Source organism: Anolis sagrei, chromosome 6 (genome assembly GCF_037176765.1).
Source record: "Anolis sagrei isolate rAnoSag1 chromosome 6, rAnoSag1.mat, whole genome shotgun sequence".
In the NCBI taxonomy this organism is placed as follows: domain Eukaryota; kingdom Metazoa; phylum Chordata; class Lepidosauria; order Squamata; family Dactyloidae; genus Anolis; species Anolis sagrei.
The window spans coordinates 86,549,029-86,564,883 of record NC_090026.1 but is presented as its reverse complement, the minus strand read 5'-3'; the positions used below and the strand labels follow the sequence as shown (position 1 = coordinate 86,564,883).

General features: G+C 43.5%; 1 protein-coding gene across 6 annotated transcripts in view; it reads right to left on the bottom strand.

Annotated features, from left to right (window-relative positions):
- Window positions 1-15,855, bottom strand: part of ZNF385D (zinc finger protein 385D) — a 460,114-nt gene that overhangs the window by 210,227 nt on the left and 234,032 nt on the right. The window contains exon 1 of one of the 6 annotated variants that reach the window (XM_060781944.2): window positions 4,916-5,411. The exons of the other annotated variants lie outside the window; for them this stretch is intronic. Coding sequence (XP_060637927.1) covers window positions 4,916-4,937 — 22 coding nt within the window. The 5' untranslated portion in view covers window positions 4,938-5,411. Of the gene's footprint in view, window positions 1-4,915; window positions 5,412-15,855 lie in introns of those variants that run through there. 6 annotated transcript variants of the gene reach the window in all.

Sequence of the window (15,855 nt, the reverse complement as noted above, 5' to 3'; positions counted from 1 at the left end):
ATTACCCATTTTATGACCAGTCAGAATATTTATGATGTTACTCAAATAAACAACACAATATTTTCACGGCCATCAACCATGCCTACTGAGTTCGTAGGAATTCATAATGTTGCTGAAGGCAAAAGTCATGTTCTTTAGTCATTTCAGAGGGAGGGCGTATATAATATATAGAGGCAATAAGAACCCACTTTCAGTGAACAGAAAGGAAAATACTATCAATACTAAACCACACAAATCCATGGCTTTCTTGGGAGTCAAACCAGGTAGCTTTCCTTTAGAAAGGTGTATGCCCAGAAGCCATTTTCAGCCATACAGTATTGTACACAATCTATAGAAAATGCTTACCGGAGTTACTCAACTTGAAGCCTTGAAATGAAGTAGTTGTATATTGGTAATAAAGCAGAGTATGCTGTACCTTCCCCTGACCAGAAACACTATAATGGTGAGACTTAGCAAAGGAAAGAAAATGTTCAGCTACTCAACAAGTCCAACAAGACACGTTTTTTCTGATTCTTCCAAAAGTTTTACTGGAGTTCAATGTGAAACCATTCCCTTATGAAAGAGAGGGAAGCAAACAATTGTCAGAAGCTACTAGGTGTTTAATAAACTCCATTAAAAAAAAAAGAAATAAAAGTGTCAATGTGTCAGTTTGGTAAGTGCAGTGAATCTCTCATATCCCACTGCTCCTGAGAAGAAAAGAGCAATGCATAGAACCACAGAATTGGAAGAGACCTTGAGGGCCATCCAATCCAACCCCCTGCTAAGAAGCAGGAAATTCAAAACACCCCCAACAGATGGCCATTCGGCCTCTGTTTAAAAGATTCCAAAGAAGCAGTCTCCACCACACTCTGGGGTAGAGAGTTCCACTGCTGAACAACTTTCACTGTTAGCAAGTTCTTCCTCATGTTCAGGTGGATTCTCCTTTCCTGCAGTTTGGAACCATTGTTCCAGATCCTAATTTCCAGGGCATCAAAATACAAGCTCGCCCCCTCACTCTATGGCTCCCCCTCACATATTTATACATGGCCATCATGTCTCATCTCAGCCTTCTCTTCTGCAGGCTAAACATGCCCAGCTCTTTAAGCCGCTCCCCATAGGACTTGTTCTCCATACCCTTGATCATTTTAGTCACCCTCCTCAGCACGTTGCTCAGTCCTTCAAGTCTGTTTTTTTTCCTATTCCTAGTCATAACAAGCAACATTATGAGCTTTAGCCTCCTGACAGTAGGAACCAGCACTCACTAAATAGCTACAGAAAAATCAACAGAGTAGTAGGGGTTTTCAGCATGCATTCTGAGAATACTCGGATGTTCAAAGAGAACAGAGCTGACTTCCTACTACACATCCTACCCTAGGAGTGTGTGAGCAGCAGATGAACTGAAGGAAACATGCTCCCTTTCCACCCAAACCCTGCTGGTTTACTTGAGCTCTTAGTAAACTGAGACAATGATGCTCCAGCTATTAAAAACACCAAACCCAGTGGGAAACCCTCTTCAATAGGTGAATGGCTGGACACTGAATCCTTTTAAGGACCGCTCAGGAACCATTTGAAGAGCAAAATCCTGTTTAGGGCTTGAACCTTTTTATTACACACACACGTGGAAACACCTCAGAACAATTTGTCTGATTTGTTACAGAACGGATTAGTTGCACCTCGGATTACTGAAGCCCGCAGCTGTGGTCAGGCGTGGCGGAGATGCCAAGATCAAACATGCAACTACTATAAAGCCGAGAGGATAGAGCAGTCTCTCCTCAAAGCTCCCCTGGCAGCACATCAGGGCCCTTTTTAAAGGGGACGTTTCAAGAAATGCAAGGGAATTGGTTGAGGGTGGGCTCTCTGTTTATTTCTAGAGACACTCAGGACCCTTCCACACAGCCCTATATCCCAGAATATCAAGGCAGAAAATCCCACAATATCTGTTTTGAACTGGGTTATCTGAGTCCACACTGCCGTATCTTCCACTTCAAAAAAGATAATGTGGGATTTTATTCAAGTGTGTGGAAAGGGCCCCAGTGGTGATGCCTCCAGAACAGTGTTTCTCAACCTGGGGATCATGACCCTTGGAGGGGTTGTGAGGGGGTGTCAGAGGAGTCACCAAAGACCATTATAAAACACAGTATTTCCTGTTAGTCATGGGGATTCTGTGTGGGAAGTTTGGCCCAATTCTCTCATTGGTGGGGTTCAGAATGCTCTTTGATTGTAGGAGAACTATAAGTCCCAGCAACTACAACCCCAAAATATCAAAGTCTATTTTCCCCCAAACTGCACCAGTGATCATATTTTGGTATATTGAGTATTGTTTGGTCCAGATTCACCATTGTTTGAGTCCACGGTGCTCTCTGGGTGTAGGTGAACTACAACTCCCAAACTCAAAATCAATGCCCACCAAACCCTTCCAGTATTTTTTGTTGGCCATGGGAGGTCAGTGTGCCACGTTCGGTTTAATTCCATCATTGGTGGAGTTCAGAATGCTCTTTGATTGTAGGGGAACTATAAATCCCAGCAACTACAACTCCCAAATGACAAAATCAACCTCCCCCCCCCCCAAACCCCACTAGTATTCAAATATGGGTGTATTGGGTATTTGTGCCAAATTTGGTCCAGTGAATGAAAATGCATCCTGCATATCAGATATTTACATTATGATTCATAATAGTAGCAAAATTACAGTTATGAAGTCTCAATAAAAATAATTTTATGGTTGGGGGTCACCACAACATGAGGAACTGTATTAAGGGGTTGCAGCATTCGGAAGGTTATGAAACAGTGCTCCAGAACAACGGAGAATAGAGATTCAATGGCCAAATATGTTTCCTGCAACAGGAGAGGCGATTTGTGCCGCTCCACGATTCCTTGCAACCTGCTGAAAGCCCAGCTTGGACCAGATCATGCAAAACACAAGATCGGTGCTCCTCGCCTTCCTGCCTCTCTTCACCTAACGGGGTGCTGGGATTGCACGCCTTCCTTCTCCTGGATTCCCCGAAGCTTTTAGGTGCGAGGCAAAGTTTTCAGGAGGTTTGGGAGCATGTATTGTCGAAGGCTTTCACGACCGGAATCGCTGGGTTGTTGTGAGTACTCCGGGCCATGTTCCAGAAGCATTCTCTCCTGATCTTTCGCCTACATCTATGGCAGGCATCCTCAGAGGTTGTGAGGTCTGTTGGAAACTATATATATAGTGTGTGTGTGTGTGTAGTGTGTGTGTGTGTGTGTGTGTGTGCATTGTGTATATGTGTGTGTGTGTGTGTGTGTGTATATATATATAGTATATGGATTGTTGTAGGTTTTTTGGGCTATATGGCCATGTTCTAGAAGCATTCTCTCCTGACGTTTCGCCTGCATCTATGGCAAGCATCCTCAGAGGTTGCGAGGTCTGTTGGAAACTAGGAGAATATATATGTGTGTGTGTGTGTGTTTTATATGTCGTGTGTATGTGTGTGTGTGTGTGTGTGTGTGTGTGTGTATATATATATATATATATATAGTATATGGTTTGTTGTAGGTTTTTCGGGCTATATGGCCATGTTCTGGAAGCATAGCCCGAAAAACCTACAACAATATACTATATATACACACACACACACACATATATATATATATATTCCTAGTTTCCAACAGACGTCACAACCTCTGAGGATGCTTGCTATAGATGCAGGCGAAACGTCAGGAGAAAATGCTTCTAGAACATAGCCATATAGCCCGAAAAACCTACAACAACCCAGTGATTCCAGCCATGAAAGCCTTCGACAATATATCGTATATATCTGTGGAATGTCCAGGGATGTCCTTGAAACTGTTGAACCAGTCAATGCTAATCAAGAGGGGCAATTGAAACATTCACACCTACCTCTAGAGAAGAATCAATCAGGGCCAGCTAACACCTTCCAACAAAGGATGCCCCAGGCAGCAACCAGCCAAGCTTTGAAGCTACAAAGCCATTCAATGCTAACCAAGAGGGGCAATTGAAACATTCACACCTGCCTCCAGACAAGACTCAATCAGGACCAGCTAACACCTCCCAACAAAGGATGCTCCAGGCAGCAACCAGCCAAGCTTTGAAGCTACAAAGCCATTCAATGCTAATCAAGACGGCCAATTGTAACCTTCACACTTGCCTCAAGAAGACAAGAGTTCTTTCTTCAACCCTGGGCATTATTCCACAGGTATATAAAATCCCATTTTTCTAGACCTCGCAACTTGTGAGGATGCCTGCCATAGATGCAGGCGAAACGTCAGGAGAGAATGCTTCTGGAAGATGGCCATACAGCCCGGAAAACTCACAGCAACCCAGTGATTCCGACCGTGAAAGGCTTCAGAAAGCGAGCCCTAAGGCTAACCAAAGAGCAAAGAAAGCTTCTTTTGAAATCCAGAGGTTAAAGAAAACTCTCTGGGTTGCAGGAGGAGTTCCCTGTTTTCTGGTTGGGAAGAGAAGAGCTGCCCCGGACTCTGGCTCAGGCTCCAAGTCCGGATTCAAAGAAGAAGAGCTCACACCCAGGTGGGGTTTAGGGCTTCTTTCCCCAGCAGCCGTGTCGGGGTGTGAGCTCTTCTTCTTTGAATCCGGACTTGAGGGTCTCGGCATGTCCGCGTTTGCATCGCGCGCTCTCTCGCTCTCTCTACCCGGAGAGAATCACACGCTGCCTTTTCTGGCTTGTCAAGCCCATGAAAGGATTCCGTTACAACTCCATTCCCTCCTCGCAAAGGTCTCCAGGAGCTGGGGAAAGGGGCAGGTTGTGCATTGGCCGCTCCAGAGACCCCGCGGTTGGAGCCAAGAGGGAGACAGCTTGCGATCAGCAAAGGAACCCCACCGGACACTTCCGCCCCACTCGCTCCTGGAGAAACTTTTGCCTCCAACTCGGCATCCCTCGCAGCCACCCAGAGACTCAAACCAAAAGCCCAGCCTCGCTGAAGAGGCACTCACCAAAATACATGATGTTTCGCATGAATCCTCCTCCTGCAGCCGCAGCAGCCGGGGTCCCACCGCATGAGCTTCCCGCGCCGAGCCTCCGCCGCTGTTGCTGCTGCTGCTGCTGTGAGGCAAAGCCAAGCGAGCCTCTTTCATCCTCCTTTCCCGCCTCCTCCTCCTCCTCCTCCTCCTCCTACATGGTGGGTGGAAAGCTCCCAGCCGGCGGAGAGCGATTCCTCCTCGTCGGGACTCAGGGCTGCTCGTGAGCCGGCCAGCCTCCTCTCCTCCTGCCCGCCAACCCGCTCTGAGTCAGCAGCCCCGACTGAAGGAGCTGCATGCCCCGGTTGCAGTGGGAGCAGCAGCAGCAACAGCAACAGCGGCTCGGCTGCCCCTTCCCCGCCTGGGCGCTGACTCCTCCTTGTGATGTCCTTGCCTCGCTTGTGACATCAAGGCGAGGACGGAGGAGAAGAAGAAGGGAAAAGAGCTTCTCTCTCTCCCTTCCTTTCTGCTTCCTCCCTCCCTCCCTCCCTTCCTATCTTCCTTCCTCTTTCCTCCCTCCCTACTTCCTTCCTTCTTCCTCCCTCCCTCCTTCATCCCCTTCCTTCTTTCCTCCTTCCTTCCTTCCTCCCCTCATCCTCCCTCCTTCCAACCCCTCCCTCCTTTCTTTCCTTCCTGCTACCTTCCTTCTTCCTCCCTCCTTCTTTCCTTCCTCTTTACTTCCTCCCTCCTCCCTCCTTCCACCCCTCCCTTCTTTCCTTCTTCCTCCCTCCCTCCTTCCTTCCACTCTCCTCCCTCCCTTCCTCTTTCCTTCCTTCTTCCCTCCCTCCCTCCTACCTTCCTCTTTCCTTCATCCCTACTTCCTTCCTTCTTCGTCTCCTTCTTTCTTCCTCTTTAATTCCTTCCTCCTCCCTCCTACATCCCCTTCCTTCTCTCCTCCTTCCTTCCTTCCTTCCTTCCTCCCTACCTCCATCCTCCCTCCCTCCTTTCCTTCCTCCCTAATTCCTCCTTCTTTCCTTTCTCTTTACTTCCTCCCTCCTCCCTCCCCTTCCTTCTTTCCTCCTTCCTCTCTCCCTTCTTTCCTCCCTCCCTCCTTCCTTTCTTTGTCTTTCCTTCCTCCCTACTTTCTTCCTTCTTCCTCCCTCCTTCTTTACTTCCTCCTCTTTACTTCCTTCTATCTCCCTCCCTCCTCCCTCCTTCTTTCCTCCCTCCTTCCTCCTTCCTACCTTCTTTCCTTCCTCCTTCTACCTTGCTCTTTCCTTCCTCCTTCCTTCCTTCCTCACTCCTTCCTCCTTCTTTCCTCCCTCCTTCCTCCCTCCCTCCTTCCTTCCTTCTTTCCTTCCTACCTTCTTTCCTACCTACCTTCTTTCCTCCTTCCTTCCTTCCTTCCTCCTTTCCTACCTTCTTCCTCCCTCCCTCCCTCTTTCTTTCCTCCATCCTTCCTTCCTTCAGCATTCCTACCTTCCTTCCACCTTCCTTCTTCCCTCCTCCCTCCTTTCCTTTCTTCTTACCTTCTTTCTTCCCTCCTTCCTTCATGCATCCTTCCTACCTTCCTTCCTTCCTCCTTCTTTCCTACCTCCTCCCTCTTTCTTTCCTCCCCCCCTCCTTCCTTCCTTCCTTCCTTCCTTCCTTCCTTCCTTCCTTCAGCATTCCTACCTTCCTTCCGCCTTTCTTCCTTCCTCCTCCCTCCTTTCCTCCCTCCTTTCCCTCCCTCCCTCCTTCCTTCCTTCCATTCTTCCTTCCTTCCCTTCCCTGTCTCCTGTGGTGGAAGCAAATCTTGGGATGGGGGCAGGATCTGTCCCTCACCTTCCACAGACAGAGGGAGGTATGCAAGACAGCCAGAGGCACAACATATTCAAGATGCAAGAAGCAAGGCTCATAATATTAAATGCATGACATCTGACACACGCCTGTACAAGAGAGTAACTTGTTGAGGGCAAGGGCAAAAGGTGCCAATTAGGAAGGGGATACCCTAAAGCAGCGGTTCTCAACCTTCCTAATACTACAAACCCTTAATACATGTTGCGGTGACCCCCAACCATCAAATTATTGTCGTTCCTACTCCATAACTGTAATTTTGCTACAGTTATGAATCCTAATGTAAATATCTGATATGCAGGATGGATTTTCATTCCCTGAACCACATTTGGCACAAATACAAGATATGCCCAAATTTGAATACTGGTGGGGTTAGCAGAGAGATTGATTTTGTCATTTGGGAGTTGTAGTTGCTGGGAGTTATAGTTTGTCTACAATCAAAGAGCATGCTGAACTCCACCAACAATGGAATTGAACCAAACTTGCCACACAGAACTCCCGTGACCAACAGAAAATACTGGAAGAGTTTGGTGGGCATTGACCTTGAGATTTGGAGTTGTAGTTAATTTACATCCAGAGAGGACTTACAATCAAAGCGCATTCTGAACCCCACCAATGATAGAATTGGGCCAAACTTCTCACACAGAATCCCCATGCCTTGAAGGTACTCCTGGTGCAAGCTTCCCTCCTGTCTCGCACACTCTCCCTCGCTGCACATGCACACCATGCTGCCATGCACCAAATATGCCTGCTCTCCCCTCCAAACTTGGAGTCTCAGAAACAGCCCTCCCCTTGGCTGAGAGGCCAGTCAATCACAGGTGGGAGGATTCACTGTGTGTTTCCATAAACAAAGTGATGCACAAGTGGAGAGACCTTCAGCCTCCTCTGCAAAAGGGGTTCCTAAGACCATCAGAAACATATGTTTTCTGATAAGTCTTTGGCGACCCCTTTGAAATTTCCTCACGACCCCCCCCCCCAAGGGTCCCGACTGCCAGGTTGAGAAACGCTGCCCTAAAGAGTTGTCTTTAGGGCTTATGCATCAAACTCAAGACCCAAATGTGGAATCCTGCTTACCATGTTGTCTTATGTGCCCCTCTAGATGCTGGAGTTTTTGGGACTTTCAGATCATAACTTTTTGGAAAACCAGAATCTCCAAAGAGAACTAACTGTTTAAGCTACTTCAACTAATAAGCAATGTACCTGTATGCTGACTACATGAAGTTTATAAGTAAATCAACTATGTTACTTTTTAACGAAGACTACTTATTTCTGTTTCTTGAGAGCATAATTTTAAATCAATATATTTCATGGGAAAGTAGATTTTTGGGGCCTCTGAACTACCACTCCTGATGATCTGCTATTTATTTTGTTCATTGGTATAATCCTTATTCCGAAGAGTTCAAAGAAATAACCAGGCATATCAGTCTAACAACTGAGTGCCCTTCCACACAGCACTATATTCCAGAATATTAGGACAGAAAATCCCACAATACCTGCTTTGAACTGGGTTATCTAAGTCCATACTCAGATAATGTGGGATTTTCTGCCTTGATATTCTGGGATATAGGGCTGTGTGGGAGGGCCCTGAGGAACCTAAATTGCCTTTCATGCATGCTAGTGGATATTTACCCCAAAAGAGAAGATTGACTCAAATGAGTTTTTAGCTCTTCTCAGGAAGATCATACTTTACAAAAAGGTTGTGATTTTCCAAATGAAACGAATGCCAATTAATCTCCAAAAGGTCACGCTTCCAAAAAGTCTTTGGAGATTCTGGTTTTCCAAAAGGTTATGATCTTAAAGATCATCCTTTTCCTAAAAGGTTATGCATTTATGGATTTTTTCCCCCAAAACAGGTGGCCTCCACAAAAATGAGTTTGATACTTCTGCACTAGGGTTTCTTCGGGGGTAAGGAGAGAAGGCAAAAGCACCCCCCCCCCCCCAACAAGAGAGAAGAATGTAATCAGAAAGAGGGAATGAGAGATTAAGAAGAGAGGGCTCAGGCCTCTGGAGGTCCCTGGCCTGTGGAGGCCTGAGTGACAAAACAAAAGAGTACAAAATCAGCATCTTACAAGTTCTGAGAATGACTACAATGTTTCTGGCTGCATTTTGGGAAGGGACTCATTTTGGGATAGTGCCAATCCAGGGCTCTTCTACACTGTCAAATAAAATCCATATTATTTACTGGATTATATGGCAGTGTAGACTCTTATGGGTTATGTGATTTGATAATCTGGATTATATAGCAGTGTAGAGGAAGTCTCAATGGCCCCGATTAACCCCAAAAGTACATAAGAAAGGAGAAGAGAAAATTTAGTACTGGGGAAAGGCAACATAGAAAGAGTTTTGGGGGTCCCAGCTTTGCCCTTCTCCAAGATATTCCATCCCCACCCCACACCCCATGTTTGTCCCATTCATCACTAACAAGGACGGGAACTACACTGCCTTATAGTCCAGGATCTGATCCCAGATTATCTGGCAGTGTGGATTTATATAATCCACTTCAAAGCAGATAATCTGAGATCAGATTCTGGGATATAGAGCAGAGTAGATCCTGCCTAGGTTTGTTAGGGGTAGAAAGAGCTCCTTGAATGGATTTCCTAATGGCTGTGTGAAAAAGGACATTTCAGTAAGCGTTACTTGTTACTAAGGCTGAATCTACCCTTCCTTATATCCTAGGATCTGATCCTAGATTATCTGCTTTGAACTGGATTATATGATCAGATCCTGCATTATAGAGCACTGTGGGATCTAAGTCTGGATCTACACTGCACCTGTATCCCAGGATCTGATCCCAGTTTATCTCCTTATCTCAGATTATCTGGCAGTGTAGACTCATCTAATCCAAAACAAATAATTGGGATTATATCCTGAGATATAGGGCAGAATAGATCCAGCCTATGTTTTCAATCCTCGGCAGAATCCCATGCACTCTGAAACTGTCATAATTGGACTATTTGGAAGGAGCTCCTCTTTAATGACCCCTCTCCAATATTCCTGGTGAATTTTCCACACCTTTACAAAGCCTCCTTAGCCCTTCCTCCCTCAGCCTTTAAATGAGCGATGCCTTTTTTGACTACACAAGAATCAAAAACTTCACAGTAAGTATACAGATTATGTGAACACTAAAGAAAATGCCAACAGTTTTTGGCAAGCCTTTGAGGATATGTTCAGTGTGTGTGTACACATTCATATAAATATTACTTGAAATAACAAATCACATCTCACCTCCCAATTAAAGGCAATGACAAATCAGATTCCCTTCTGTCATTGCTATAACACACACACACATACAAGTCTTCACAGTTGTAATAGAATTAATAATGTTAAGCCCACCGCAAAGAGACTCATACTGGCAAATCAGAGCTCTCCTGTACTTAATTAATGAGAAGGCGGAAAATATTTCTAATGCAGACTTGAACCTTCCTTCAAAAGGTCTTCCGTTTACATTGAGTGCAAGCAGCACTGAAACAAGGAACAGGAAATGATGGCCGTGTGGTTGCCTTGTCAATGTGATAAATGCGATGTCTCAGGCCAGTTCATACATGTATTGCAACTGGCGTCTTGGGGTAGAAGCAAACAGTCTCTGAAGACAGAGATCAAAGACACATACCAAAACACTCTCCGTCTTCTAAAAGGAGATGCCCTGGGTCAGATCTGATGCAAATTGACAAGACAGTGTGTGGAAGACTGCACTGCCTAGCTCTATAGCATGTTGTTTTTCATTATGGTCAATGTGACTTATTTTGGTGGCCATATACGTTTCAGATGTAGAACAAAACAAGGGCCTAAAATTAAAAGTGAAAGCATTCAGCATTGTTTATCTTTTTATAAGCAGGATTTAATAGGATGAGTGCTTTATTCCAGTGGAAAGAGGATGGCAGATATAATACACTTAAAGTTCAGCTCCTTAGCTTTAGAGAAGCATGCAAAATAAACCCTTCTTAAAGCAGTCTAGTTCTTTAACTCAATAGTGAAGGAGTAATGGGCAACCTAGACAAAGGGCAACCCTTGGGTTTAAGGGCATGTGGAGGGCATGTACTGCATTGTTTACCCCTGTAAACAGAAGAATGTATATAAAAAAAGAAGAAAAGATTGGTTGCTGTGAGTTTTCTGGGCTGTATGGCCACATTCCAGAAGCATGATCTCCTGATGTTTAGCCCACATATATGGCAGGCATCCTCAGAGATTGTGAGGTCTATTGGAAACTAGGCAAGTTATATCTGTGGAATGTCCAGGGTGAAAGAAATAACTCTAGTCTGCTTGAGGCAAGTGCAAATGTTATAATTAGCCACCTTGATTAACATTTAATGGTTTTGCAGCTTCAAAGCTTGGCTAGATGCTGCCTGGGGTGATCCTTTGTTGGGAGGTGTTTATTGGCCCTGACTGATTTTTGTCTGGAATTCTCCTGTTTCTTTTAGTGTTGCTCTGATTTTAGAGGGTTTTTTTAATACTGGTAGCTAGATTTTGATAATTTTCATGATTTCCTCCTCTCTGTTGAAATTGTCCACATGCTTGTGAATTTCAATGGCTTCTCTGTGTAGTCTGACATGGTAGTTGTTAGAGTGGTCCAGCATTTCTGTGTTCCCAAATAATATGCTATGTCCAGGTTGGTTCATCAGGTGCTCTGCTATGACTGACTTCTCTGGCTGAAGTAGTCTGCAGTGTCTTTCATGTTCCTTGATTCCACCCTGAACTTTACACAGATATATAAACTCAATTTTCCTAGTTTCCAACAGACTTCACAACCTCTGAGGATGCCTGCCATAGATGCAGGCAAAATGTCAGGAGAGAATATGTCTAGAACATGGCCATACAGCCCCAAATACCTACAACAACCCAGTAGCTGTGTGCTTTTGGTGGAGGATCCAGCCTCTTTTTGATATAGTCTCTGTTGGTACAATGGTAGAATACCATGGTCTGGTATTGTCTCATTCTCTGACTTACATACACATACCCATAGCCATGATGTTGATGAAGGATCAGGGTACATAGGATAGGGGTGGAAAAGAAAAGCAAGGGAGAAGACAGGAGTTCTTAGTTTTGACTTCCTGCTTGTCCTGTTCCATGTACAGATAATGCTTGAACCTCCTTCCATAAAAGCATGGCTGCAAAAGATGGTGAGGAGGATGGAGGTGATGTGGAAGACTCTCAGAAGGATGCCAACTGGCTTATGATTGACACTGTGCTCAAGAAGGAGGCCACGGGCATGTGCTCTCCCTTTCTCAATCTTCTCAAAAAAAGAAACAATGAAAGGGGACAGGGAGAAGGTAGCTGATAGGCAATCTGTATTTGATAAGGTTTTGATGCTAACAAACACTGTAATCCTGGAATAGTTCCAAGATTAGGAAAAACAGCAATCCTGAATGGATAGCACTTTAACAGAGAATCAAACTGTAGCCACTGAGGGGACACATGCGATAAGACTTTAAGGTTTCAATATCTGGGAGTATTTCTATGTCAAATATATAATTGCATTGTGAATATCTTAAATTATCAGTCTCCTGACACATTTGACAGAAAATGTAACAGCACCATGAATCTTTATTCCCCAAATATGAGGGGTAGAAACATTCATTTTAAACCCGTGCTGTGATCCTAAATGAAAGCAGCCTATTTTCTTAGTTCCATTTATATGGCAGCCACCCCCCACCCCCCACTTCAACACTACCACATGCCTACAGTGGTTAAGCCCTGCAAAAAGAATAACTTTACCAGGACTGCCCACACATAGCTTTACAATTTAACAAAGATCCAATAAAGTAATCCAACTATTTTATATGTAAACAAAGCAAGGCATAAATATATTAAAAACAGCCATTAGTGCTTTTGTGTAACTGTCTTCACTTTGGTTATGGAACATATGAAAAGAAAAAAGCTTTCAGTAGCCTGCATTCCTGGCAAACACCCACAAAACAAATTGAATGCAACTCTGAGCCAGGTTCTATATTCGTTTATACCCCTGCATCCCCACGTCAATTTACTAAAAGCTTTAAATTTTCAACAAGCCAAATTTTGCTTTCTCAACGGAGTTACATAAATGTAAGCAAGGAGAGAGATTTGGCCATTGTGATCCATCAGATGTGTTGTTCAAACATGTGACACTTTAAGAAGCAGTTTTCAAAATCACTTCCTTGAAATGTACATTGGGAAGAAAAAATTACCTTTGTTATGTGACATGTGTCTGCAAAAGCTCCAGGAAGCTTCCATAAATCAGAAATGTCAGCCATTCACAGATCTCAGATGTAGGTGGAACCAACTGGAAATGATGTATTGTACACATTACATGCATTTGGCTGCTCACTAAAAATTCATTCATTATTTATTTATTTTATTTGTACTCCATATTTTCTTACAAACCTCAAGTGCAAACTTTCACAAATTGTTCTGCCCTACCCAAACCATTTTAATCAGAATAACTTGTGACAAGAGGCAGAATGTTGCATTGGAATAAGTACTCTGAAGACTGGTGAGTTTCCACAGTTCAATACATGGTAACGTTATGTAGTAATTACTGTATTTACGAATTTAGCACCAAAACATAGCAATGCATTGAAACAGCTGTGGATCTGGGTAGGAGAGAGACTGCATTGGATAATACAGAACGTTGGATGAGCGAAGGTTGGATAAGTGAGACTCTACTGCATATACAGCCATCCCTTGCAAAACAAGTGAAGTCAGTTAAGAAAGGCATGTCAGAGGGTGGTAAATTGTCCCATCTTTTCTAACTCTCATAGTACTCTTGGCCTCCAATGAAATTTAAGAGCTGAGGCCAAGAAAATGAAGGTTTTGAGACAATTAGGGGGTTAAAGCAAGGGAAGGGAAAGTGTGGGTCACAGACTTCTTATGGCTTTCAGAGGCTTTGATCCCCCATTCCCATATTTCCCCAAGTTTTTTCTCCAAAACCCCAGTCAGGTTGGTATAGGAAAGCCAATAATGCCAATTCTGATACATTACCAGTCCATAGTGTAGCTCACCACTAAGCAGAATTGGGTCTGTCATTCCACAGATTGGCAGACACCTCAAACAGTTGGATATCAGTGTAATGAAGAAATATTTTACTGGTAAAGGAGGATGTTCTTGTGGGATCTTCTGCCTCATCCATCAAAATAACTTGCTTGATTTGAGATAATAGCTTTAAATTGATGACGGAGGAAGAAGAGTCATTTGCTGCTATGCCTCAGATAACAAAATGCCCTTAGGTGGTCTTTCCCTAGTAGTGAGTGTTTACATATTGGACAAAAAATGTAACATCTTCGGGATTATACTTGAGCAGAGATGGGGGTGACTGTAAAGTCACTGGGAAAAGCAAGACCACTAGGTGGAAAACAAAGTTGACTATCACTGTTAAAAAAAATCCTCATGCATAAAAATTGTGCAAGAATTGCACACTTTTTGGCTTGTTGAATGCAGAAGTTAAACATCCTTTGCACACTTCCACAGCTTAAAGCAGTGATTCTCAACTTTCCTAGTGCCACAACCTCTTAATACAGGTCCTCATGTTGTGGTGATCCTCAACCATAAAATTATTTTTGCTGCTACTTCCTAACAGTAATTTTGCTACTATTATGAATCATAACGTAAATATCGGATATGCAGGATGTATTTTCATTCACTAGACCAAATTTGGCACAAATACCCCCTATGCCCAAATTTGAATACCAGTGGGGTTGGGGGGGATTGATTTTGTCATTTGGGTGCTGTAGTTGCTGGGATTTATAGTTCACCTACAATTAAAGAGCATTCTAGACTCCACCAACGATGGAATTGAACCAGACTTGGCACACAGAACTCCCATGACCAACAGAAAATACTGAAAGGGTTTGGAGTCATGCACTGAGCATGCCTGCTATCTCCTCCCTGCTTGGAGTCTCAGAAACATCCCTCCTCTTGGATGAGAGGCCAGTTGAGAGGCTGGCCAATCACAGCAGGAGGAGACCTTTTGGTTGGAGGATTTGCCATCTGTTTCCAAAAAGGAAGAGAAGGACAGACAGCGAGATCTTCAGCCTTCTTTGCCAAAGGTTTCCTAAGAACATCAGAAATATGTGTTTTCTGATGGTCTTTGGAGACTCCTCTGAAACCCCCCTCATAACCCCCACCTGGGGTCCCGGTCCCCTGGTTGAGAAATGCTGGCTTAAAGGGAAATCTGAGTAATGGGTTCACTTTTTATCTTCTAAAATTTCACACCAACTATTCTTTGCCCCGTGTGAAGAATAAAACAGTCACTTGCAGTCAAACCTGCTACAATCATTGATTAATATTAAATAAAAAATACTGCACTTGCTAAACTCTTGAGTATCCTTAGAAACCTCTCTGCTGCTTTTGAAATCTCACAGGAGGCAACCAATAATAGATCTATACTCAGATTCTTAGTGCTTGGCAATAATGAATTTCAGCTCGAGGCTGGCAAGGAACTTCTTTGTGAATATGAGCAACAGCACATCCAGGGCCTCTTTTGTTGGCAGAAATATAATAATGTGTAACAAAAGACAGAGTGACACAACATTATCAGTTAAGATGCCTTGTGTGGTACATTAAAAGATTGTGCACACTTGAGAATTTTCCAATTTTTTCAAAAAATAATTCCATCTGTTGTTCTCAGACAGCTATTGGAGATCAAAATGTACTGGACTAGAACAGAAAACAAACAAGGATGAGCAAGCAAGATCATATTTAATCTTTTTGTTTGTGTTTTCTTCTTATTGTGTCTTTGCTCCCCTTCTTAACCTATAGTTAAAATAAAACGGAAACCAATACCAAGACATGTATTGTTGGACAGTGATTTTTTTCTTTTAAAAATAGTTATGTGGAAGAACAAACCATGCACAACAACAATTTTCGAGCCAAAATGTTATTGGAAATGTCTCCAAGTATGTAGAATCATAAGCTTCAAGTATAACACAGTTGAATGACCTCACTATATCTTTGCTAAGAATTCATTCAGATTTCATTAGGAAAGCTTCCTCTTCTTTGACCATCTTAAAGCTATCCTGACGCTGTATGAGTATGTTTCTTTTTAATTCTACAGTTGAATTTTTCCTGAACACCACAAATCAAAATCTAAACCAATGGGTAAAGTTAATATACCATGGAGAAATCTAATAAATTAAAAACAAAACATCACTTATATGCATTTTGAGTTG